Source organism: Tinamus guttatus, unplaced genomic scaffold (genome assembly GCF_059628265.1).
Source record: "Tinamus guttatus ecotype Peru unplaced genomic scaffold, ASM5962826v1 Tinamus_guttatus_pri_ptg000489l, whole genome shotgun sequence".
NCBI lineage: Eukaryota > Metazoa > Chordata > Aves > Tinamiformes > Tinamidae > Tinamus > Tinamus guttatus.
The window spans coordinates 769,171-795,067 of NW_028289023.1; the positions used below are offsets into that span (position 1 = coordinate 769,171).

Genomic DNA, 25,897 nt, shown 5'->3' on the forward strand with positions numbered 1-25,897 from the left:
CCCATTCCACAGTTAAACTTTAACAGGAAGAAATACTGTCTGCTGATCATGCAGAGCTTCTTTAGGTTCACATACAGATACTTTCTCCTAAGTTTTGTGATTCCACATTCCAAATGTACGCTACATTTGTTCTATCCCAGTAACAGTTATGTTACAGCTCTCCGTAGCCCTTTGAGAAGAGATAAACGTAAAAAAGCACTGACCATCTACAGGACTGATTGTTTCCTGACAGAGATGATCCCCAAAAACTTAGAAAGGAAGAACGAATGATTTCTTTCTCTACAGTAAGTGATTTTTTAAGAGGATTTGCCATAATTTGCACTGATATGGAGGGCTCACCTAGATCTCATTTTGAAGACCTGAATGTTTGTTGAGGCTGCTCCATTAATGCTCCTCATTAAAGAGTCCCACATTAAAGTGTCCAGTGGAATACAGATGTTGGAGTCTGCAGATACAACAAAAAAGAATTAGAGGCTCACTTGATGGTGACTAGAGCAAAAAGTATTAAAAATAGGAGACAAAAGCAGTTGTCACGCAGTAGAGACAGCAAGCAAGCAACGATACAGACCTTTCTTTATCTAATCAAGAATGCTGGAGCAAAGAAATGCAAGAACAGCTTGATCAGCCTTCTTAACAAGCATTTGGGACAACCACAGTATCTGAAAATAAACACAGGATTGAGCAGTGTAATGCTTTATTTTTGCTGTAACAAACTTTGGATTCCTGTTTTGGATGCTAACAGAAAGAAAACACAAGCTTTGGAGAAGCAGTGTTTGCACTGACTTGGGCAGGTCCCCAGTTCTTAAAAGGCAGCAAAGTCCTATGTTCAAGTACTGGAGAGAAGAGGCTATTGCAATTGGAAAGCCTCTTGCAGGGTTATGCTACTCACAGCAAGCAAAACAGCGAGAGGAGCCAGCAAGGAAGGTCATTTCCAGGTGATGTCCTCAGGGCAGTTGGAAGTCACCTCAGCTCACAGCTGATGAGTGCTCACAGTGAGTGAGGGCTTGAAAAGGCTGCCAGAAGTCCCACTGAAAAGTCATTAATATTTTGATTAAAATATTAATTGATTAAATTGAATAAATGATAAAAAAACAGCATGTTGTGCCCATAGGTCTGCAACGCAAGGACGCTCCAGGAGCACACAGTGCCCTGCTAGCTCAATTGGGCTAAAAGATAACAGGTTCTTGTGCATGTATCTGAATGATAAATGCCCATCGTGTGATTCATGTCAGTTAAGTAGCCAATCTTTTCTATATAGGTAGTGCCTACTCTTAAATCCTGCGGCACACCTGGCTTAGTTTAGTAATATAAATCTTACTTCCGTAGTAAACATTCAGTGAATGTCAACACTGTCCTTACAATGGGACATAAAGACAAAGGTATTCTTAGTGTCTTCCATTTATTCTGTGATTTGTGATCCATCTGAACAGTACAGAAAGATGTTTAACTATGCTTTCCCTCTGAATTGCATATCCCTTTGGGGTAATCTCATTCACATGCCAATTTCTTACTACATACATCACTGTCCAACCTCGCTTGCCATGCGACCGGGTGTGATTGATCTGAGCTCTGGGAATTCAGCTGGGATACTTGAGCATATTATCTACACGCCAGCCTGTGGTAAGATGAGCTGGCATGCTGCTTTCTTGTACCTGGCAGGACTCAAGGAAGACTATATTGACAGGTAGACATAACACAGATCAACATCCTTTTGTCTGCACTACAGAGAAACGCAAAATGAGAGCCTCAGGGATACTGAATGTATTTTTGACAGTCAGAAAGCTTAATAAATCAAGAGTAAATTAACTGTAGGTGAATTCAGCATTTCTCTGAAAAGCAGAGTATGTTTTTTAGAATTTGTTTGCGGAAAGATAAGGAAAAAGAACACTCTCATATGTGTAGTTAGCATCATTCTCTCAAAATTTATACTCAGTTTGACACATTGAAAGCATCTTTGTAATTCTATGCCTAATAACAAAGCCCTTAGCTATCTATGAAAAAGAATGTTGAGTTAATATTATCTTACTTAAAATTGCTTATTATAAAATTTAACAGAATGCTTAACTGGCAGGAGGTCACCCTATTCAAACTTGTATTTCACAGAAGATCTACAAACCTTTCAAGATCTACAGAATGAAATAGCTCTCACTTTAAGAAAGCAAAAATTGAGAGTATTAGAAACAAATGTAAAGCACAACAAATGGCAAACCTGATAATGGAAACACATCGTGGGGGAATGTGTAAATGCAGGATGGGAATGCAGTCACTCATCTCTATCTCCCAAATGACTACATGTAGGAATTGGAAAATACACTTCTGAAGGTAAACGGATGCAAATATTAGATCCACATCTAAGGCCCATCCAGCTTAGTGCCCCCACTCCAACAAGCGTAAGTAGGGGATGGTTAGGAAAGGAATGCAGTGAGTAGGACAAGCGTGAAGTGATCCTTCATCAGGTGTAACAACATCTATCCCGTGGCAATCAGCAGCTGCTGGAAGTTTCTTCCAGGCTTTTATGCTTGATAGCAAGCACCATTTTTTAATCATTTATTGGAATCTTGTGCTTTTGACATCCCTGATATAGAGATGAGATTGCAAGGTCAAATGCTGCATTGTTTGAACCCCAGCCCCTTTTTTTGTTTGTTTGTTTGTTTATAACATAATCATTTCAAGGTGACTTCCTCATTCTCCGTATCATTCTCTGTTTTACTGAGCTGGGTCATATCGATCCAGCAGGTATGACATCCTTTTCCCACTGGAGATTACCAGTCCATGTCATCTCGCTTCATAAGGGAGATGTTCTTTACCTCTGACCAACCTCATCTGGCCTTTCCAAAAATATTCTCAATCTATCACATTCTTTCTGAGATGGAAGCATCAGAATAACCTGCAGTTTTCAAGACACTCGTGCTCCTGAAAGACTTAATGATGGGTTTGCCTTTATTCTTTCCCTAGTGGTTAGCATTGTTTGCTTTACTGGGCTAACATTTCCACAGAAATAACCACAAGGACTTTAAAATACCTTTTTTCAGAGATGATGGATGATTTAGAGTTATTGTGTATGTAATTTTCACATATTCCATACTTAACATTTATTGTCACAGAATTTCACCTGCTGTTTTAATACACAGCATTGTGCTATTTTTTTTACAGCCTTTAAAGTTAAATTTAGGTTTGACAATGCATAGCATTGTATTGTCTCTAAATCTTATCACCTCAGTCTTCAACCTCTTCTTCATGCCATTTCCAAATATGCTGAACAAAAATAACCAGTATGGCAAGGTCTCTTGATTTTGGAACTGACCACTTATTTCAGGCTTTTATTTCCTATATTTTAACCTCTTGTCTAGAAGATACTACTCTTTCTCATGACACAGCAGAACCTTTATGGAAGAACTGTGTTAAAAGCTTTCTGAGAATGCCAGTATGCCAACGAGCTCTCATTTATCTACATTGACATTGACAGCTTCAATGACATGCGATAGATTTGTGAGGAATGACTTTCCTCTACAAAAGCAGCACGGACCCTTTCACAGTATATCATAATTACCCCTATGCCAGCTAATCCTAACACTTCTTATTGATTCCATCGGACTGCTAGAATGAACATCAGACACACTTAGTTAGTCTCCAGGACCATCCTTAAAGACTGGTGTCACACTTGCCACTTTCCATTCCTCTTCTACTAAGCAATTTACTGATTTAAACACTAGATTACAATCTGTAGCTACTAGTTCATCGGCTTCATATCCGAATTCCTGGGCAGTCATGGATGAATACCATCTACCTGTGGCGTCTTTTTGCTATTAATTTTATCAATTTCTTCCAAAACTTTTTCCACTGACACTTCAATTGAGGTCAGAGCCTCAGATGCAGCCCTGCGGTGCGCAGACCTTCTGCACAAATTCTGCTCTCCTCCTCTTCAGTGAACACTGATGCAAAGGATTCAGCTGTCTTTTTGTTCTGTAGTCTTTTCTGCTTTAAATTCGAGATCTTTGGTTTTCTGTCAGGCTCCACACTGGTATGATTAGCTCTTACGTTTTTAGGATTTTTCTCTTCAAAACTCTTTTGTGGTTTATCAGAATTCTTTTTCTCTTCTGTTTTCCTGCATGGAAGCGATCTCCATGAACATTTATGCCTGGGCTTCTAGGTAGGACCTTTGAATTCTTTTGGGTTTATTTCCCTTTTTTTCAGTGGGAATTGGCTGAGACCATCAAAAAGACACCAGCAGATTTCTTCTTTTTAACAATCTCTACTGTGTCCCATCCATGAAAGTAGGGGCAACAGTGCATGATATTAACATTAACCTACGCTAAGTCTCCCTGGTTGTATTAAAAATGTTATATCAATTAACTCCAGGAAGATGATGACATTTCTTTGTCAAAGATGACGTTTGATATGTTTAATTCCCAGGTATATGGATAATTTTGCAGCAGTGCTGCAGAAGCCATTCCTCTGCCATAGCAGTGTAAGACCCCTTTGCTGTCCTCTTAGCTGGCCACCATTTGCCCCATTGCAAACCCCTCTGCTGCACTCCTTGTTCTCCCCAGACATTGCCATGCCCAGTTTCCAAGCTATGTCTCTCGCAGCACTCTTCATGTTTCTGCCCCTCTCTGAAAAAGGTGAAAATTGTAGGGGGGAAAGTGCTAGACTTCCTGCTGAGGAGTGGTGTGAAAGACATTTTTACTCTAGACCAACTCAGCAAAATCCATGTCCTGGGGCCTCTCTTTTCTCTGCCTTGGGTTCTCGCCTTCTTGGGCAGCAAGACCAGAGCTTTCTGCAGAGCTTTCTGCAGGCCCAGGGAGACAGGCATTCCACACGTAGGGAGCAGCAGCTGCTCCGTGTCTCCCCTGCTTAAACAGCTGCTCAGTCACAGGAAAAGAGCATGCGACTCAAAACTTCCATGGAGGATTGATTGCTTCAGAAGGGGCACGGGACACACTACTGTAATTTCCCCAAAGAGAGAAATGCTGTGTCTCTTACTGACAAAGCCGTGCTCGGATACCTAAAATACACTTGAGGGAGTCCAAAGCTAGAAATACTGAACAGCTTGGCTCAGGCTACACATTGCACGTGGGATTTTGATGCCGTTTGAATTCTCGGCTGTGAGGAGAGCACAACAACTCTGCAGCCCATGCCTGGCTGCAGGCAATGATATTAGGGGAAAATTACCCAAATAGATGCTCTGGAGCTGCCATTTTGTTCCATTTCCAAGCTCAGTCTCTCGGCCTTTGGACTCACTAACAATAACAACAGCAACAAATAATATGCAAAAAGTGTTTCAGTTATAAAAATGAAATGCTCATGTAAAAAGGCATTGAGCGTAATTAATTTCTTTCATGAGGTTTAATTACAAAATGCATTAATAAAATGACAGATAGCAATGCCCTCTGCACAAATCATTTGAGGCTGCTTTTATCATTAGAGTTCCTCATTTAGCATCGAATGAAAACATGCATATGTAATTAATTTCATTTTGTGCAAAGTGGAACTGTGTACCTGCAGAGACAAGTGCACACGAGGCACTGTCGTTTAAAAGTACATTTGGACCAGGAAAAAACTCTTTACTGTATTAAAGCTGTATGAATTTCCTTCTGACTTTGCCTGCTTCTAAAATTCAGTTTTAATGAGCTGATTGGCTTTTTTAACAAGGCAGATACTAATTGCTACAAAAAAATAGGCAGAACAAAGCGTCTGCAGCAAAACTCACATGTACTAGAGGCACTTTATTCTAATGATTCAGGGAAGCTTTACAATTTTCTTTCTAATTAACCTATCAATAGTGATGTCACTTAAACACTCCTTAGGAATATTATCTTCTCATTATTGCCAGAAAACATGCTGCCCAATTTTATAGCTCAGTTGTTCTTATGCATAGATGGAGATTCTGAATTAACTTGAGCTGAAACAGACTTTTTTAAGAGACATTTCCCATACACACAAGCTATTTTGTAATTACATTCAAATCATTAATATTCAACTTTAGAAGCATTAAGGGGAAAAAAATAAGCATTCCGTGTTTACGTTGTGCCTGCACATTGCAAGGATGTAATAGAGGAGCTTTTGCCTTACTGAACACTGTTGGGTCAGTAGAAGAATTAGCGGGTTTGGGCAGGCGTTTATCTCTGCAGATCCTGCCAGGGCTGCACGCGGTGGGGAGACAGAAACATAATGTGAGATTAAGGCATGCAAAAGTTGCCGGGGTCATGGCAGAACAGAGCTCATCTCCTCCGGGTTGCCTGATGGCTTCCCCGAGGGGGCTGGTGAGTGTCCCCAAAGTGCGGACGCTGTGGGGACACGGGGCCCATCGGTCTGGCCCGCGGTGCTACTCAGCACCCAGGTCTCCTGCAAAGACTCCTTAAAATTAAGGTTTATTCTGCAGAGTCAAAAGCAGCCTATGGCTTCATTAGATTGAGCTACTGGCTTTCGCGGGCTACGCTCTCCAGCCTTTGCTGTGCTCTTTGTGGGTTCAAAGCCGGCCAGGTGGGATGTGCTTGTCCTTCCAGGCTATCTTGCAAAAACTGCACCTGCACAGCACGGGGCTGGAGGTGTCATTTTAGGCATGGCTAATTCCCCAGGCTTTGGGAATTGTTTTTTTTAATATTAATTTCTTGACAAAAATGAAATCTATAAAGTGTAAAATGACAGAGAAACTAAATGCCATGCAAAATGGCCATATTGCTGCATTAAAGTTTTTCTTTTTGAATAGTCTGGTGTTCCATGCAAAAAGCTTTGTATCTCCACGTAAGCTTGCTCAAATACCTCAAAAATAATGGATTCAATGCATCCAGACAATATCTGAGCGGTGTGCAAGGGAAATAGAAAGGCAACAAAAAAGGTAACATAAATACATTAAATTACAGAGAAAAGAAAAGTGTAGGTCCATCACTTTACAGAGAGTGTTTTCATTGTATAAACTTTCATAAAAGAAAGTTCAGAAAAAATTATATAGTTACTATATTAGTTCAACCAAAAGAAATGAGCATATCTCAAAATAAAGCTTATTCAAAAATATTTAGATTCAAGTCAGCTGGACCTGCTGATGTTCATGTATGCTCAGCGACCTGGTAAAAGTAATTTTTAGACTACTAGTCATTATCTCCAAGAAATGTTGGCATACAAGAAAGTTGGTAGCAAACTACAGAAAGGAAAACATATCCTCTCTTTTCAAAACAGAATAAAATAGAAAAATTCATTTAACTTTTATCCTCAAAAATAATCCGTGATCTGTTATCAAAAGAACCCACCAACACAGAGATTATGGAAAAATAAAACTTGTCATATCAGTCTAATTTTCATTTTTTATTTCTATTTTTTGTTTTTATTTCCTGGTAGAAATAGGGGAAAGAGTTACAAGCCACTTTCTTTTTTAACTTTCAAGACTGTCTTGTGTTAAATTCACAGAAAGATAGGTATACTAAAGCAATTACTGAAAATAACCACTCTCAAAAAGTGCTCTGAGTGACTTGGTGTTGAACTGGAATTACAAGTGTGAAATTACAAAGGTGATTCAGAGGTGCCTGTGATGAAAGCATCTGAATTCATTAATTTCATTATTAACTGGACACTTGTTGATAAGTAACAGAATAAAAATGGTTAACAGCAAGGTGCTACTATTCACAGAATGTCCAAACTGACTTGGAGAAACTGGCTTAGATTTCAAAATTAACAAAATATCAAAGCAATCACCATGACAGTAGCTATCCAGTGAAGGACACTGTCCTAGATTAGGGCACAGGTACTCAAAAGCCAACGGGACACAGCTCTGAGCTGTAGGTCACCCTGCTTGCTGGAATGGAGGTCCTCAGGAGGTCCCTGCCAACCTCAACCATTCTGTGATTCCATCACAATTTGCAGCAGAAAAGAATAGAGTGCGGCTACGAAATTAAACAAAGCTGAGGAGGCTAAGGAATCCCTTTCAATGTACGTTGAACAACGTTTTTTTACCGATGATCCATACATAATTGCTCCTACCTTGCTGGGAGGAATTGAGTTCTTTCAAGGCCTGTTTCTGTACTTACCTTGTCCTTACTTGTGGCCTCACCGGGTGCATGTAGGCATACCCAGACCCTCATTCTTAAACAGCCACAGGAGTCAAAAAAGACAGAAATACTCCGGCAGCAAAACCTCATGTCTCCCTCCCTCCCCGGTGAATGACCTACACTTGTGGTGTGCACAGAGGTGTGTGAGAGATCTGTCTTTCAAATAAATATGAAGGAAGGTCAAGGGTCTCAAAGTTTTGATTTGTGTCAGGCCTATTACTTTCTAAAAATAGCTGAGAAAAGAGACAGAGAGAGAGCACGTGAGAGAGAGAGAGAGCTTTAATGCCTGGACCTAGGGAAGGTACATAGCCTGATTTCATCCCATATTAACATCAGAGAATCCACTTGGTGAGAGGAAAGGGAGATCAGAAATGCTTACCCACAGAGAAAGCAAAAATAGAGGGTCATACTGTGTTAGACACATGGGAAAGCGCTCCTTGGGCAAACTTTCACTTTTGTATGGATTCCCCAGATATAAGAGTGCAAATCCTAATTGATGCCAAGGTAAGAGTGCTTATAACATTTATCTTCCACACTGTTCTTTTTTTTTTTTTAATCTAATCAGAACTGAGCTGCAAATGCCATCTAATTCAGTTAAACATGTCAGCAAGACACAAATACATAGAAATCAGTTAACTCGCATAGTCAAGACAGTTGGCTTTTTTTTTTTTTTAATTTTCCAAGGTTATTTGTGAATAAGATTTTATATTAGAAACTATCAACAGCTACATGATGCCTATAGAGGAAAAAAAATAATCCGCTGAGATACAGAAAAGGTTATTTCAATACAAGATAGTTCCTGTATAATGACCAATAAGAACAGAAGACAAGCAGACAACGAAGGAAAGCTGTGACATTAACTTAACCTTTTTACATATTAAACTGTATTAAAATCTCTATCTTTCTGCTCAGAAGTGCAGGCGATATTAGTTGGAGGACTGTGTGTGCTCTGAACAGCTTTCATTTTAGGAGTTCATTTCAGGACTCATTTTAAAGGCTATTTATCAAGGAGTGTTAAAACACCTCCTTCATTTGATTTACTCTGGCCCATCTTCTCTCAAAACATGCTAACAAGATTATTTTACATACCTTCTGCAAAACATGGTATATCCAGACAACATGGCAGAGAAAAGGAGGAATGTTTTAAGACTTTGGACCTGGAAAATTACAATTAAACTCTTCAACTAGGATTTAATTGCTTCATGACATTTAGAAGCAGATTTTTTCATGTGTGTTGAATCTGTTCTGTATTTTGTCTTAGTAGCAGTCTTGTGGGGAAGGCGCTATAAATCCATCTTCTGTCTTTGTGTGGCAGAAGTGGTAGAGAGAGTTTCTCGTTTGGCCCCTGGTGTTTGCAGAGATCACGTCCTGCCAATGTCTCCAGAGGCTGGGCCGTCAGGATATTGCAAATAAGCCCATCCAGCCAAGTCCAGGGAGAGGCTTGCTTTACCAAAGAGCATCTGAGCAGCCTTCCAGTGTGGCCTGGAGGTCATTATTAGTGCCTAAAAGTGCATATTTGTGTCTAAAAGTGTGTCCTGCACAGCATAGGATAACCAAATGCATTTCTCTTAGCAGAGAAAATCCTCGCAGAAAGAAATCCGCACTGCAGAAGTATGGCTTTTCTCCTCAAAATAATCACTTCTTTTTTTTTTTCTCCACTGTTCAGTGTGCAGCATTTATAAAGCATGATAGCTGGGCTGAGAGGCTTTATTCAGATCAATGGCTTTTTAGTTAAGTAAAGTCCTGGAATAGATTGCTTTTAGTATCCTGGGAGAATTCAGAAAATAGCCTGCAACTCCTATTGATGAGGTATGAATTCCTATTGAAAAACACTGCCTGCACTGCTTTTAGTAGCATTCTTGCTGTCTCTGAGCAAGAGCAGGACTAGATGACTTCTTGACATCACTTCCAGTTTTCTTTGATGCTATGAGTCTTGTTGACACTTCATATTATGTACATTTATTTGGTAAACACTATATTTCTGACTCAGAAAGGAAGGAAAACCCTCTGAAGGATTACACTTCTAGTTGACAGAAGTACAATAGTTACAAAGAAAACAGAAAACATGTCAATGTTCAGGACTAGCAAGGAGCTAGTTTTGTCAGGTCAGGCTTGCAGGGTGTAAAGGAAGTGCCCATCATGATGAAATCTTTATGGTCTGTTTAAAAGCCCTTCCGTGATGAATGCAGTAGCATTATGTTAAGGTATGAGTTATGCACAGTTCTTCCCAAGGTGAGATAGCCCTGTAGATGCAGGCCAAGCTTGGTGTGATCCTGCAAAGCAGATGTGCTTTTCTGACATGGACAAACGTGCTCCCCAAGCCTGCTCTGATGGGCTCCTCGTGCTCCTCGATAGGCTCCTTGTGCCTCCTCACAAGTCATTGGGAAATCAGCCTTGGGTCTGGGGTCCCACTGGGGTTATCCCCTGATGCACCTGCCTTGGAGGCTTCTCCAGTGCAGCTGCAGATCCTTAGCTCTGCAGGCACTTGTGCTGCTAATTCAGTGCTCACATGTCACTTCACTGGGTTACAGTTAGCTGTTTTGCCAAACAAGGGGGTGGTAGTGGTATGCCAGCATCAAACAAGTTGTGCGGCTGTTGCTTCCTACGTGTTCCCTCTGCCACGTTCCAGTGAAAAGTAATGACTGCCCTCTTCATTGAGAAGGTTTCCAATATCTACAGCCAGCTACAGCTACTGTGTCACTAAGAGAAAGGCAGTAGATGAGCTGAACTGAACCAGCACAGTGGGAGGCAAAGCTGGGAGGGAGATAAGACTGGAAGGCAGATACAGACGTCAATGCCCTAGTTTACAGTTATAGAAATAGAGGTAGAAAAGCAATAATGACTTCAGCTCTGACTGGGCAGCCAACTGGGAGACCAGTGTCAGCAGCCTCTAATGAGAGCTCTGGAGATCATTCTTCTGCCTGGGTGCCTCAGCCTTGGGCTGTGCATGCTTGGAGCAAGGAACATGAATGGATACGTAGCTCAAAACATGCTCTTCTAAGAACTGTTAACAAATCTGTTCAATTTGTGCAGTGACTGTCATAGCTACTAAACTCTCTTTGGTTAAAACTTTTCCTCGTAATAGTTCTTAAGTTGGTTGCTAACAAGATTCGGATACTGAAATGATGAAGATGGGTAGTTATACTATGAACTTCTGTCATATGAAAACAGTAAATGCAATGCAGCAACAGTCTTTCCAGGCCTGTAATGGGTTTCCAGTGATTCCAATATATCAAGCAATTCCAAAGGCATGAGACAAGTTACAAGTGCATTACACTGATTTTGCAGAAGAGCAGCATTTGATGTACCATGCTTAGAATCCATTTTGGAGGTTAGTTAATCTGCCAGTAATATCCCTCAGACAGACAGGAGCAAATTTACCTTGATGTGTCTGTCTGTCATTCAAGTCACCTGTGATCCATTGACTATGTCTCTTTGTGAAACAATCATTTTACTGCAATTCTATCTGACTCAATATTCTTCTTACCTGACAGGTAGGAGATCAAATAATTGAAATCAATGGAGAAAGCACAAGGGACATGACACATGCCAGAGCAATAGAGCTAATCAAGTCTGGTGGCAGGAGAGTGCGACTGTTGTTGAAACGTGGAACAGGCCAGGTCCCAGAATATGGTGGGTTTTCATCCTTATATTTTTTCCATGTGCATGAACCTATATATATATATATTTATATTGCTTTTGTGCTAAGTAGCAATTGTGTATTTATACATTGCAGTGTGCTGGGGCACATTAAGTATGGACTTAAATGCTTACCTGATTACAAGTGGACTTATTCACACGCTTAAGTGCTTTCTTGACTCAAGGCCATACATCTGTGTACATCACTGTCCTCTACTACTCTCCTGACACAGGCAATTGCTTATAACATGGGCATTAGAGGAAGCACTTTGAACTCTGTAGAGGCATCTCTGAGTGTGTTGGGAGTTGCTCATACATCCATAGACTGTGCTGGTTTCCCTCTATTGGTACTTCTCTGCACATTTGGAATCACAGTAGCTAATCTTGTTGTTATAAAATTCAGTGGCTCAGGACTAAACTCAACGCATTAATGTTACTGCATTTCTTTGGCATCCTCACCCATTACATTATCTCAGACAATTTACACAGATGATAAAGCAGAAGCCAACTCTGAATAAAAAAGGAGAGCACTCATTCCAGAGAGAAAACTTCTTACATCTTGCTCATCTTACATTTTATTTCAAGGAGACTTCTGGGACTTCCAGCATCATTTCCCACGAGGATCAGAAACTGCAGTAGCATATGAAAATGCAAAGTAATACCTAGTCTTAAACGTAGGTTCAGCTCTTTATTATCAACATAAATATATTATCTTTGTTGTAGACAGCAAAGTCAGCGCCACTGGAAGTCAGCATTTTGCCAGCTGTGGGTATATGTGATAACCGCATCATTTTGTTCTCTAAACTGCACCAATTCTCCAGATGAGATGACACTTGGGATAGCGTGTGTTGGGCTGCTACAAGCGGTTGGGCATTTCTGAATAAGGGCAGCAAGGATGGGGCCTTGCTCAGCCTGGGAGGTAAAGTCAGTGGCTTTATGCCAAAATGGCTTTCAGACTCTTATGATTCTGATAAATCAGTACTCAGACATTTTATATCAATTTTAACCAACGTATCCTGTGAGAGGGACCTCCAAGAGACATCCAGATTATCTCCAAAACTTTTGGAGACAGAGGCAGTGTTTTTCATTAAAGAACAAACAAAAGTTCACGACTGATTTAGCAGTAGTAATCCTCCTCAAATAGCAGAACCGCAGACAGGCAGTTCCCTAGTACCTTGAAAAACAGTTTAATCTAATGGGCGCATCGGAGGATGCTAAGTGCAGAAAATCAATACCTGAATTGATCACACTTCTGAGCCATTCAGAATCTGACTTCCTTAAGGTCCGGGTTCTGGATGGCGCTTAACCCTAGGCTTGCCTGAGATTTCGTATGTAGGTTTCTTTAAGAATGCTTTATTCCAAATAATAAGAAAATGCAAAATGTGGGAAACAAATGTGCACAAACTTTCTCTTCCCCTAAAATACCTAAGTAGGATAGGCAGATAAACCTTTACAAAACCAAGCACAGTTAGGAATAACAGAAAGAAACAATACTTGGAAAGTTGGATGGAATATTTTAAAACTATATTGAAATGCAAATTATTGAGATATGAAAGTTGCTACAAAAAACTGCTGTTTAGCCAGATCATTTTCCTAACTGCATCCCCATCTTATGGCTCCATAAAGGAAAACTAAGTAACTACTGGAAATCCACGTTTTTTAATATAGAGCAGTAGCTAAATAACAATAAAATTATTCAGCACTTACTTTATAATGTACACAAAATCTACAAAGAGCATCACAGCAAGGGATAGTGTTCCTGCTTTTCTTCATATAATCACTGCAGTCAGACAAAAGAAGTGCTCTGTCCAGTCTGCAAGCAGAATAGGAACAAAATAGAAAGATGCCTGTTGAAATTATTAAATTTCTCTTTATACTATTTCCCAAAGCTATGAAAAATATTCTAAGAACCAACAGAAGATCCACATAAAAAAGCAGACACTAGCAAATAGAAACGATTAGAACTGAAGGGCACTTTTCAAGAACCCCAGAAGCTCAGGGATAAATCAGCACATTGCAAAGAGCTCCTGCCAGAATAATAATGAAAATATCCCCCAGAGAAGAATGCTCTTTCCAGGTAATGTAAGCTGAAACCAGAGAAGACCGTGGCAGTGCTCGAGGACAGAGTGGTACTGAAGTCATCTGACAAACTAGTCAATATTTAGTTCCTTCATCATCCTACCAGAATTACCTGACTGGAATGTAACAAGGTTTTTGAGAACTTCCTTTACTGGGGGAAAAAAAAAAATCACTGGGTTCTTTGTTTTTAGCAAATGCATATGAGAAATATTTTGTTTGTCCAGCTCTGTGGATCATCAATGGAAGGAGAAATAAAAGACTGGCAGGCTGAGTTGTTGCAGCAGCAGTGTGGAGCAGAAGACGAATGCAAGACCAGAAAAGCAAATCTGGAGCCTTTCCCTGACATTTTCTCACAGATTGTGACAAGGGAAAGCTCAGTTGCTTCCCAAGACAGCCATAGTAACTCGGTGTTTAAAGACCTTTCTGACAGCAGTAGCATTTAGAGTCATAGCATTAAGAAAAATGAAGCTTACCTAGGATGACTTAAGGCAACTGGCCAAACGGCCATGACATTATGGCCTTCCCATCTTCAACATTTTGAGTTTTCCTATGTGATCCAGTCTATTTTCATTCCAGAGCCATAGCCCTGTTAGAGGAAAATATGTCAGCATATCATTAACATATCATTCAAACAATGAAATGATTGACACCAATAAAATCATATTTTTATTAATGAAATATCATCGATAAGAAAGTGATCTGTGAAAGAGAGGAATGTATATTGAAAGAGAAGAAACTATATTGAAAATAATGTGAAAAATAAAACAGGCTCCTGAGAGGATATGAACCTATTGACCGCACATGTCAGCCTGGGACTAGTGGAAATGGGTCTCCCCAAGTCAGTGTCAGATGGCACTGGCTGAGCTGAGCCACTGCTGAAACGTAGGGGAAGGAAAAAGAAAAAATGTGCTGCAAATTCATCATTTACCTCAGCTCCAACTGCTGCATTTGCTTGAAAACAATTTCAGCAGCTCTCCAGGGAGACAGATTCCCATGCAGACAGGAATCCTGTGGAAACGTGCACTGCTCTAGCAGGGTGTCTGCGGAGGGGCAAGGGGATGGATGATGCCCTCACTCTGGAGCCGCCTTCTCAGCAGGGGACAGCAGAAGGAGCTCAGAAAGCAGAAGTGACATCAGCCTGGCTGGCACGTGCCGAGGGGATAGGGCCGACCGGAGGAGCGGGCCTGGCAGCACATTCCCACCGCTGGGCTGGAGAGCCCACGTGTGCAACACGAGGAGACAACACAGCGTCACCACCACAGCACATGCTGACTGCAATTTCATTAAAACCTCAGAGACTTTTCCTAAAAGGGGTGCCCAATTCCCTATATCAACATGTACCTGAGAGGATAGGAGCTGCTGGGTGCATGGCGCTTCCACAGTTCTGCCTGCTCGTGATGTGGGAACCTAATCGTGGACCCAGGAACATGCGAGGCCGCAGCGGCGGCTGCCAGCACGTCTGTGTGGGGCAGCCCAGCATCAGGAGAAAGAGACATCCCTACAGGCACCGTGTGTGAAAACTGCTTGCACAGACTAAAAACAGTAACATTAAAGATTAAATAAAGCTAACAAATCTCAGTTGCACCATCCAGCACTGAGCTCTGCAAACGATGAGTTAATTCTAATGATGGATCAGCCCCGGGAAGGTGCGGTTTTCCCTGAGAACCAGCATTTTTAAACATGGCTTTGTTGGCAGATCTCCAGGAAAGCTGGTGATGTTTCATCCTTAGCCGCAGCAGCGCTGGCAGCTCATTGCTCCTGCTTACTGCCTCCCGGCTGCAGCTCTGCTTTGCACAAAGCCACGTGAAAACACAGGAGCATTTACAAGTACCTGAAAGTAATGAAATGTAGAACCAAATAATTACAAATGGGGCAGGAAAGTTCTTTCCACTAGATGGAATAACTGGAAACACATCTCATACATCCCCATAATTGAATTATATTGTGAGTGAATTGCACCCCCCGCCCCAGCTGCTTGTGCATTGTTTACAGAGACACTGAATCTTAATGTTCTTGTTCGTTTAATCCTCTTCGTGGTTTGTTTTCTTTTCCTTTAATGCCCAGTACTCTCCAGTAATTGCCACCAAATTGAGAGATTTTGGAAGTGGTGATTCACCTGCAGCATTTGCTCTGTAAAACAGCTCTGGTTTACTCAAATCCTTTTTGCTGGGGCTCCGAAGTAAATGCCTGGCTCTTCATGGGTTTGCACAACACCTCTTCTCTCCCTTTCCTTGCAACCAATGCTGCAATTGGTTTTGTTGCAAGACGAGTGCTGGGGTAGCCTAAATAGCTTTGTCAATTTTTGGAATAATGATTCCATATGATACTAAATTACCTACAAGATTCATCCCATGGGTTCTACACATGCAGGTGGTTTTAAAGAACAGGGGTTTCAGATCCATTTTGTGTTGTTTAATAGAGATTTCTGCAAGTGAAATGAAAAGTTGCAGTAGATAAAAAGCCATTGCTGTTAACACACCAAAAGTACAAGCTCTTCAGCAGTTAACTCGTTTCAGAAGGGCACTGAGGAAGTGCTACAAATGGCAGAGTTGGGACCAATACAAGGATTTTGCATACAAATGAATCAGCACAAGTCTGAATTATTCAATGCTTTGATTTTTCACTTGCTATGACTCCCTCAGAGAGCACCTCGAGTTGTCCTCCACCCCACAGTTCAGGTGAATCGACTTCTCGAATATCCGCATACAGTAGTTCAGTCATTCACTAATTTTTGGACTTCCAGCATGCTTACTTGTCTTGGCTTTACAGATGTACTTCTTTCCTGTTACGTATAAGCTTTTTTACTCGGTTATTCTAAACTTACTAAGAATTCTCTGCTCTAACAACAGTAAAATATCTTTATGTCACTGGTTCTGTTAATTCTAATGATTGGTCCTAGGCTGTTCCTCCCCTTCCTTTAGGAATGGTACCTTCCAGTCTCTCCATGTGCATGAAAAGTGACAAGCATGGGTCCCCATATTTCTACTTATTGGGCCACCCTAAAGACACGGTTTGTAAACTCTGCATGTATATTATCTTTCTCTAATATGCTTTTATTTCTCACCACTGCTAATAGTGTCTTCCCCAATTTTTTCTTGCACATTAGCTGCCTTAGTGTTTTCTACAGTATTGCACTCTTCTGTCATAGCTGAGTATCTAAGCCATCAAAACACCTATGCATTTTACAGATGTATTTCAATCTCCTACGTAAACAGTTGTTCCCACTTCCATTAGTTCTAGTACAAGAAATACAGCTATCTATAGGCCTGCTCTATATTGGCTTTTTCTCATGACAAAAATTAATGCTATAAATACAATTTCTTAGGTAGAAAACCTTACACTCTGAGGAGCCAAAGCCATAATTTTCCCTCTTACTTATGGTACCTGTCTTGCAAATATCAGTGATCTTCAGACGGAGGTTAGATGTTCATCTCAAACCATATTTATGTGCAGCTTCTTGAAGAAATTACTAATGTAATAGTGAAGATTTTTCCAAAACACTGTAATGGAATACTCATTTTTTAAACCCAGTGGCTATGCAGAAGTTACACTTAGCACTTTGAACTTGATATTTTCCTCATAAATCAGATCTTACTGCACAGCCAGTTCACATAGAGCAAACACATAACATAGAGTCATGGCCCAGAAATGATACCTGAAATTGAAAGGAAAGGAAAAGAAAACTCCCCTTTCCTATTTTTTTATTGATTCCTGTCATCAGAAAAAACTCAAAAGTGTTGAGATGCTCTCAAGTCTCAGTGCTATTAACTTTGTCCAGTGGTTGCTACAATTAGAAGGCAATAGCCGGCCAGTCTCACACATTGAAGTAGCCAGACTGGGAATGGAAAGGAAGGTATCCGAAAGCATCCTCTCACCTCTGTGCTTTGAGTTAGCTCCTGCCCCCAACACCCAGCCTTAAACGGTGTTTAAGTTACCTATTGCTACTTGCAGATCAGGGTGCTATAATTGCTTGTTTGCAAACTCTGGTTGCAGCTTGTTTCCAACTCGTGTGTATAAATAAGAATTTTCTGGATGCAGACTTGCCCCTATATTTTGCTCACCTCAAATTAGGTCATGTAGGGATCAGTGCAGTTCAGTGGCGTGTGCTGCACCCTGGCCTCATCCAGCACCACAGGCTGTTCTGAGCCCGACAGAGATGTTTCTGCACAGTGTAAAAACCTCAACTGCCCTGTTCCTTGAAATCCTCCTCTCTCTGCTCCTGCTGTGCTCTCCTTAGCACTCAAAGGAAAGTAATTTGGAGAGATGGAGAGGTTAGAGGTCTGGGCTGTAGAGCGGTATTAGGGGCAGTTTGCACGTCTGGGTTGTCGAGCACAGGGAATTCGGTGGAACCACAAGTGCTATTCATTTATATTATACAAATTACTTAGTATTTATTGTCTTCACTTTTCCTGTTACCTTTCCTGTTATAGCACAACAGACAGAGGAAATAAATCTTTCTTCCTGAAATAAATAGCCATTTCCATTCTATACAAATACAGCTTGAGTCAGCTCTGTCCAGGCCCTCAGCAGTGAATGGTGCTCTGATTAGTTACTTGGCAGGGAGTTTTGGAGCAAAACTTTTTTTTTTTCTTCCCTGTAAAGCTATACCCAGAAAAAACAAAAGTAGTTTAGTTCGGGTCAACAGCAGAAATCAAAATATTTTAACAGATATAAGAGTATTACCAAGCCAAATAAAAATGTGTGCCTGCCTGTCACTGCAAAATGTTTTGTTATCGCATTTTTTTTAAATAATTTTGGAGGGGTGGGAATATTGCAAAGAGCCAGTTTTGCCTTGGGCTTTTTTTTTTTTTTTAATGTCTGTGCAATCTCATAATCCAAAGACATATCAGCTAAGTTCTGACATATCTTAGGAGAGGCTTCTCACCATAATATAGGACAGTCTGTTATGAGCCTGCATTTCTCTTGTAGGAATTATTCTATTACGTGTGGAATAGTCATTCACTGAAAATGCTCTGTGGGCTTCTCTGAAGTTAGATATAGCACAAGAGAGATGCAAGCGCTAGAATGTGATTTAGAAAGTGTATCCATATGAAGGAGTATCTGCTAAATTGCTAAATTCAGTGCTGTGTTCTTGTGCACAGCACCATGGATTTGTTAGGCTGAACCAGTAACTGTTTAAACTTGCAAAAATGCATGAAAAAATAGGAGCTTATATTCTGTTTTCATTGCATGCATGCAGCTAAAGATATCAAAATTCCAAAGTGCAGCTTTCTAGTTCTTGAATTGTTTAGGAGCTGTAAAGCTCTTAAAATTGGTTAAAACATCCTGGCCTATATATTTAAGCCAGCTACCTGTACAGACTACTGATCAGATAATCCAATTCATCCCATTTTTAATGCTCATTTTATAAGTCTCTAGAGCTGAATTTGAGTGTTATTCAGAACTTAAACTATCCCCTAAATCATTCATCTGACGCGAGAGCAAAAATCAATAGTCATTTTGGAAAAGTGCCCTTTCCTTCTGTGACCACCTTGATGGAACTGAGAACATTCATTCATATTCATGCTGCATTTCCAATACCACCACCTTATTTTTAGCAATACCAACTTACTTAATTTCAGAAGCCTGTGGTGTGTAAAAAAAAAAAAAAAAAGGAGTAACTAAGTGAGTACTGGTTAATAAAGTTGGTCTAAAAACATCATGCAATTTGAATGTGAGCATGTGAGCTCCCAAAGGTTCTAGCTGCTTTCTTGCTATGGGTAAAAACTATTCAAGGACAAAACTGAATATTAAAATGTATTTTACAAACACACCCATAGTATTTAATAAGTATGTAGCAGCTGGAAGGAAAGTAGAACATGCTTCTGCTAACACACAGTGTATGTATGGATGGATACATGGGTGTGTATACATACTTTCAGATGCAAATTTTTGTTTTATAAGAGATATTGACCTTTACCTAGGTATCGCCTGAGGCAGAAATAGAAAACAGAGTTTTGAAAAAGAAAGGGACAGACAGGAAGACTTTCAAAGTTTTGTGACAAGGTTTTTGAGCTTCTAATGAAGAGATACCATATCCTTACTTTCTGAATAGAAACACTGAGTCCATTCCTTACTCTTAAGTGCTGCTTTTGTGATAACCCCCCAGTGACCTTGACCAGTCCATCTGAATTCTTAAGCCTACTCTTCCCCATCCATATAATCGGGATAGTAATATTTACTTACCTAATTCATGAGAGTATTATGACAATCATTTAACGCTTGAAAAGTACTTTAAAGATTAAAATTCCATAAAAATAGTTGACTATTCATTATTATTATTAAAGCAGAACCTCACTAATCCACGTGCGTTATAATCCATCCCCAAATTGGCACTGAGTCCTCAACTCTGAGCAAAGATTTAATAATAAGGCTGTTGAGCAAGTTCTTTCATTATGAAGGCTTAATTATTTTTACAAAATATACTAGAATAGATTTACTAATATGGTGTAAAGTGTAGATAATTACAGCTGAACCACAGTGACTAAAATAGATGAACAAACATTATCCTTGGTTTTGTTCCTGTGAACTGGCAAGCAGACTTAACAGCCAAAGAAGGGGAAAATCCCATCCACGGATCTTTTTCTAACCTTTTCTTTGTGGCTGCCTGTAGTTCTGCTCGGTTCATGATATCAGAAGTTATGCAGACAAGACGAACCATCATCCCTGGTCTCCACAGCACCGGTTCCTTCCTTCTTGCAACCCAGAAAAATGGGAAAAACTGCGCCCAGAGACCCTTGGTGTGTCTTTGCACATTGTCTTGGGGACGCAAGCCAAAAGGGGACTTTCTGATGGTGTCTAGTCTCCTGCCATTGAAGCCTACCATGTCCTAAAATCCATGAGTTGACAACAGGTCCCCCAGTGTGTTCCCAGAAGGTTCCCAGTCACCATTAGCCTCCTGCACTGTGATGTTCCTGCGTGGTGTTAGCCTGCCCATGCTGATCTCCATGTGTAAGGGAACACCATGAAGCACAAATCATTATTCCCTCTGCCTGGTCCGCTGCTTCTCATAATGAAGGTTTTGCAGTAGTTGCTTTAATTAACAAACTTCGAGGTATCTAAAATCCATCTCTTCAGCTGGGTGTAAGATGCCCGTAGTGGCATGCATTTCCCTGCAGAGAGGAGCTCCTCTGTCTGCATTTGTAAATAAATAGAGATTCAGGAAGGGTTAAATTTCGTGCTCTGCAGAAAGACACAAAAATGTTGTGTCTGTCTCTGGCCTGAAGTAAACAAGAACATTAGAGTTTGTACCTCCAGATAAATTCTGTCTAAAATTGTCTGCTGAACATGGGTCACTTAAATGACTTTGCATTCATTTAAGTGATCCATGTTTTCAGGGTGCAAAAAGACTTGCTTTTTAGCTTGCTTAAAATACTCCAGAAACAAAACTCACCTATTTTAGGGACAAAAGTACAACTACTAAAGTACAAGAATTTGTATAAAAGCACAACTACAAGCAGTGAGGCTATATAGAAAAGTCTTGTCAAAGATATGGTGCTATGATACCTAAATTAAACTAACAAAGCCTCTTATGACTCTAGTCATTGCCTTGTGAAATGTGATGGGTCTAAATGGTCATGTAGAGAGGGATTTAAAAAAATATTCCAGCCATGAGAGGAGAAGGGAGCTTTTCTCGCAGAGACGGCTGCAGCCCGCGATGCAGCACCCGGCTGCTGCTCTGTGGCTCCGCAGCAAGCAGGGCTGGGGACAGCTCTTGACCTCTGTCACATTTCTTAGAGCTTCTTACTCTTAGCTTGGGAGCAAAAAACTCAGAAAATGGAATGCAATTTTAACTGTTAATACTATGAGGTAGCTGTCACTCTCCAAGTGATGTGCAACAAACATGACCATTGAGCTTATTATATTTCCTTAGCTAGAGCAAAGCATATGCAACCCAGAATTTTAAACATCTCGGACTTCTAATATTGCGCAGTTTGTGTTTACTCATTAAGAACTGAATATTACAGTGCTACATTCACTTATTCATTCAATTCCAACTCATTGCACAGTTTGCAGAGAGAATTACCTCTGCCTGCGAAGGACATGAGAGGTGAGCACAGAGCCAGCCGTGAGCCTGGTGCCAGGGTCTGCTCTGCAGCTTCGCGATCGGCCCAAGAGTCTAAAGAGAGTTTTTCCGGACATGTCTTATGCTGCAGCTCACTCCTAACCTAGACAGGATTGGAATCCTTACTCATGAGTTTTGAAAATATATATATTGCTTATGACCCTGCTGATATCATATACGAGAATTGTCAACACTCTGCACTTGTCTTAAAAGAACTTTCTAGCAGCATTTTGTGTACAGTCAAAATGCTCTGAATTCATTAGTTGTTAACTACATCCTATATATTGTGAACATAGCCTTAATAATAACATCTATTTATTAACCAGTCAGGATGTGATACCCACTGTTAGCACCCATTTTAGCTGTGATAATTAAACTTAAATATTAAGATTATTAATTAAGTGCATAATATCTGACTTAAATTATTCAGTCTTTATAACATGTTTTTCATTAATACCACACATTCTATTAACATATTTATGAACACCTTTTATGATTTAATGATGTGGCGTAATTCTATTAATAAAAACTAATTAAAAAGTCATTATCTATTTTAATTACACAGCAACTTGTAATGTAGATTTCCCAGCTTCACCATGGCTCTGGGAGAAAACTGCTGAGGTTTCTGTAGCTTCTGTTCTATTGCTTGAGCTTACAGAGAAAAATAAGGCCTTCTTGACTGAAGGGCTGAGGTCCAATTACCTGAGTAGCTCTGGTCTGATCGGTAGGCGAGATGCTCAGCATTTAAAGAAGGGTACCAGCCTGCACACAGTGAATCATAACTTCTGGAAGAGGAACATTATTCAAGTCCAGCACCCAGGCTGCCCACGGGCTGAGTGCTGAGGAGTTTGCTGCTTAGGATAAAAGCACAGTACTGACTGCAGCTTTGCATTTCAGCTCCTTACAGTATTAGTGAATAATCCTGCAACATCTGCATTAACCTAGTGCAAGGAAAAGTCAAAATTACCCTGGCCACTCGGGGCAGTCATGATAATTTGCTTAAATATTTAATGGATAGGACTATTTACTAAATCCATATCTGCTGGGAACAGAGGTAAAACAGGTCTTGCAGTGAATGATAAACTTTGTACTTATTGTCATCTAGGCTTGATTAAGATTCACAGCCAGAAGACTATTAGTAAATTAAATAGTATCTGAAACAGAATCTATTTTTACATTGTGACTTTTCTTTTTTTTTCCCTCTGCCATTCTTCAGTAGATTTAAGGATTATTTTTCTGCCTATCTTTTTTTATTCATCATATTATTGAGATGGTGTTAAAATTATCTTAGTCCTGAGTAGAAAATTGTTGTAAGTTCTGTTTTATGTTTTGGAGAGGATCAAATGATCCAGAACTCCACAAACACCTCTTCCATTGTAAGATTTTGGAGTATCTTCCCCTTAATATCTAGATAAAGGATAAGATTAGGGAAAAAAAAAACAAAGGAAAAATGTAGGAGGGAAGCAGCTTCTGTGCCAGAGCAATTGATTATAACCTAGATCTATTCTTGTAAATTTATATGGCATGTATGTATCTAAAATCAACATTTTGCAGCCATAGACCACTATAGTGAAAGCATCACAAGAGCAGTGCAATATCACTGCAGAAACTCTCTAAATCATTTTGAAATTTGTTAGTATTGAGGATTTAGAATATGGGTAAAAGTAGTAGAAGGCAAGTGGACCTCTGTCTTTTAGGCCAAGCAAAGAGTAATTTGTGAGAAAACATTTGTGAGAAAATGTTGTGCAAGTTTGCAGCCAAAACTATGGGCAGCATGTGAGACAGATGAAGCTCCCATCGCTGCTGACTTTCCTGGCAGGAGGAGAGCCCATGGGATATCACAGCACGTCTGTAGGAGGCTCACAGCCAAACAGAAGGTACCAAGAGCATTTCCAACTACCACGACCCCCCAGATTTGTTTTCTTCATAAGAAAAAGAGCGCTGAATATCTGGGCTGTAGCAGCTCCAGGATGAAAGATTCTTTAAATATCTGAAATATCCCTCCTTAAAGAGCATTAAAGAGAAGCTGCAGGAGACCAGCACAGTCAGGAACATCACAGGCAGGCCAAGCTGTAATGAGGAGCCAGCTGCATTGCTGGGATGGCACCACCAGAACTGGATACTGGATACTCACCAGGAGACAATTTGTCCCATTTTCTTTATTAGCAACATCTGTGAGAGCTGTTTGCCACCTTCTGGCGGTACCTAATTTCAAACAAAAAAGAAATGGGAAAAAAATATTGCAGCGTATTTTTTATTTAGTCAAAAACTCTTTGATTCTCTAGGAAAGTAATCTTAAGAAAATACAAAAGCAGCTGCTGAGACATTTCAGGGAATATTTAATTTGTACTACTGAAAATGTTCCAAGACAAAATATATCAAAAATAGTGTTTGTTATTTACATACTTTGGAAATTAAAAAGACATTGAGATTTTATTTTATTTAAGTACTAAAATGTGAGAGCCATTTTTATTAATGACACTATTAAATACTCAAAAAATTATGGCTAATTTTCTCCAATGAAAAACCCCAAGTTCCTGATACGCTACTAAGAAACTATTTAAAATGTCAATGCAAAAGGAGAGCCTAGTAGCAAACCTGAAGCCTGGCAGAGCTGTAAGCAGAGGAAGACTAGCCGCGACAGCACCTTTGATGTGCAACCTCCAAAGAAAACATAAATATTGCAGCAATTTCAAAAAAAATCAGTATGTTGATTTCTTTCCTCTGGTGTAGTGCCCAGAAAATGCTGGGACTAGACAGGCACACCTCTCGTTTTGATTAACCGTAAAGCTGAAATTTTTTTGGCTGGTACTTCAGCTGCAAGCCGTGAGTAAGCACTGGATCCAGATAGAGGAGCAGGCTTTGAGAGAAGAGCAGGTAGATAGATGATAAAAACACCCTCATTTCTAGCCCATTGAATGTGTAGAAGCCAAGACAGCAAAGCAAACAATTCACATATGTTGCCCTTCTGCCTTAAATAAAAAATCCGTAGGCAGAAAACTTCTACTCCTGATGTTTCCTCCTTGTCGCTACCCCCACCCCAATGTCTGTGTTCATCCCTTGCTTGTCCTCCTACACGCTGGAGATCTTATGGATGTGGTGTCTCTTACTCAAGTTAGCAACTGACTCCCTGCCTGGCAGGTGCGTGAAGCAGCTCGGAGGTGAGTCATTCCTGCACATTATATAGGGAAGTGCTGCCAACTTGCGTGCCAGCAGATTATGAAAGCTAAAAGGCACCCAGAAAACACCTACTAAATTACACCAAATCAGATGCCATCAAAGTGACAGATTATGCTGCAGCTTCCAGCTCATTTATCTTGTGTAAATTAATAGGTCAAGGGAGCTTTTCTCCCATTAGTGAAGGCAGGAAGGCAGCTACAAGCCCACAGTGAGGTGTGTGCCTTTGAAGAATCCTTTCCCCTGTAGCCAGGGTGATACCCATAGTGACAAAAAGTCAAATACAATTTTTTTTCAGCATCGTCCTGAAATCTGTCCTGTAGCTTTGTCTAAATTTGGTGTCTCCTGTGCACGATGTTGTGCAGTAGCAGCTCATGCTCTATTAAACAACTCCTGTCTTCAGTCCCTCCCAGAGGGAAGGGGGAAAGTGAAAATATTGCCCTGTCTCTGGTTCAGAGTGTTTGCAAACTGTTTTAAGCTAGTTTAGGTTAGCAGACACTGAAGTAGGTTATGTTCACATTTACTACCATAGGTATTGTATAAAGCTTAAAAACTGAGGCAAAAAAAAAAATCAGTGATTCAGACATGTTAATAAGCATATCCAAAATGCAGCTATAACCTCAGAACAAGCAAAGAGAGAAATCATTAGGTTAGTTGGTCTGACGAGTAAAATTATGCATTTTTCTCATGTTTATATTTGCTATGGGAAAGCAATCATCTTAGTGATGCTTGAACAAGCCCAAATGAACCCTTATGGCTTGAACACAGCTCTTAAAATGGCTTTTCTTTTGAGCAACAAATTACTTGCATTACTGCACTTTGCTCTACCCTGGCAATTTTGATACTTCCCCATAATGTTCAAACACTGGGGGAAGTAGGTTTCAGTACCCTCATA

General features: G+C 40.2%; 1 protein-coding gene across 9 annotated transcripts in view; it reads left to right on the forward strand.

The window, feature by feature from the left end:
* MAGI2 (membrane associated guanylate kinase, WW and PDZ domain containing 2) overlaps nt 1-25,897 on the forward strand; it is a 677,723-nt gene that overhangs the window by 646,163 nt on the left and 5,663 nt on the right. For 6 of the 9 annotated variants that reach the window (XM_088533177.1, XM_088533170.1, XM_088533173.1 and 3 more), the window contains one exon: nt 11,537-11,675. In XM_088533177.1, coding sequence (XP_088389303.1) covers nt 11,537-11,675 — 139 coding nt within the window. Of the gene's footprint in view, nt 1-11,536; nt 11,676-16,659; nt 16,771-25,897 lie in introns of all 9 variants that reach the window. The other 3 variants (XM_088533175.1, XM_088533178.1, XM_088533176.1) reach the window with 2 other exon arrangements.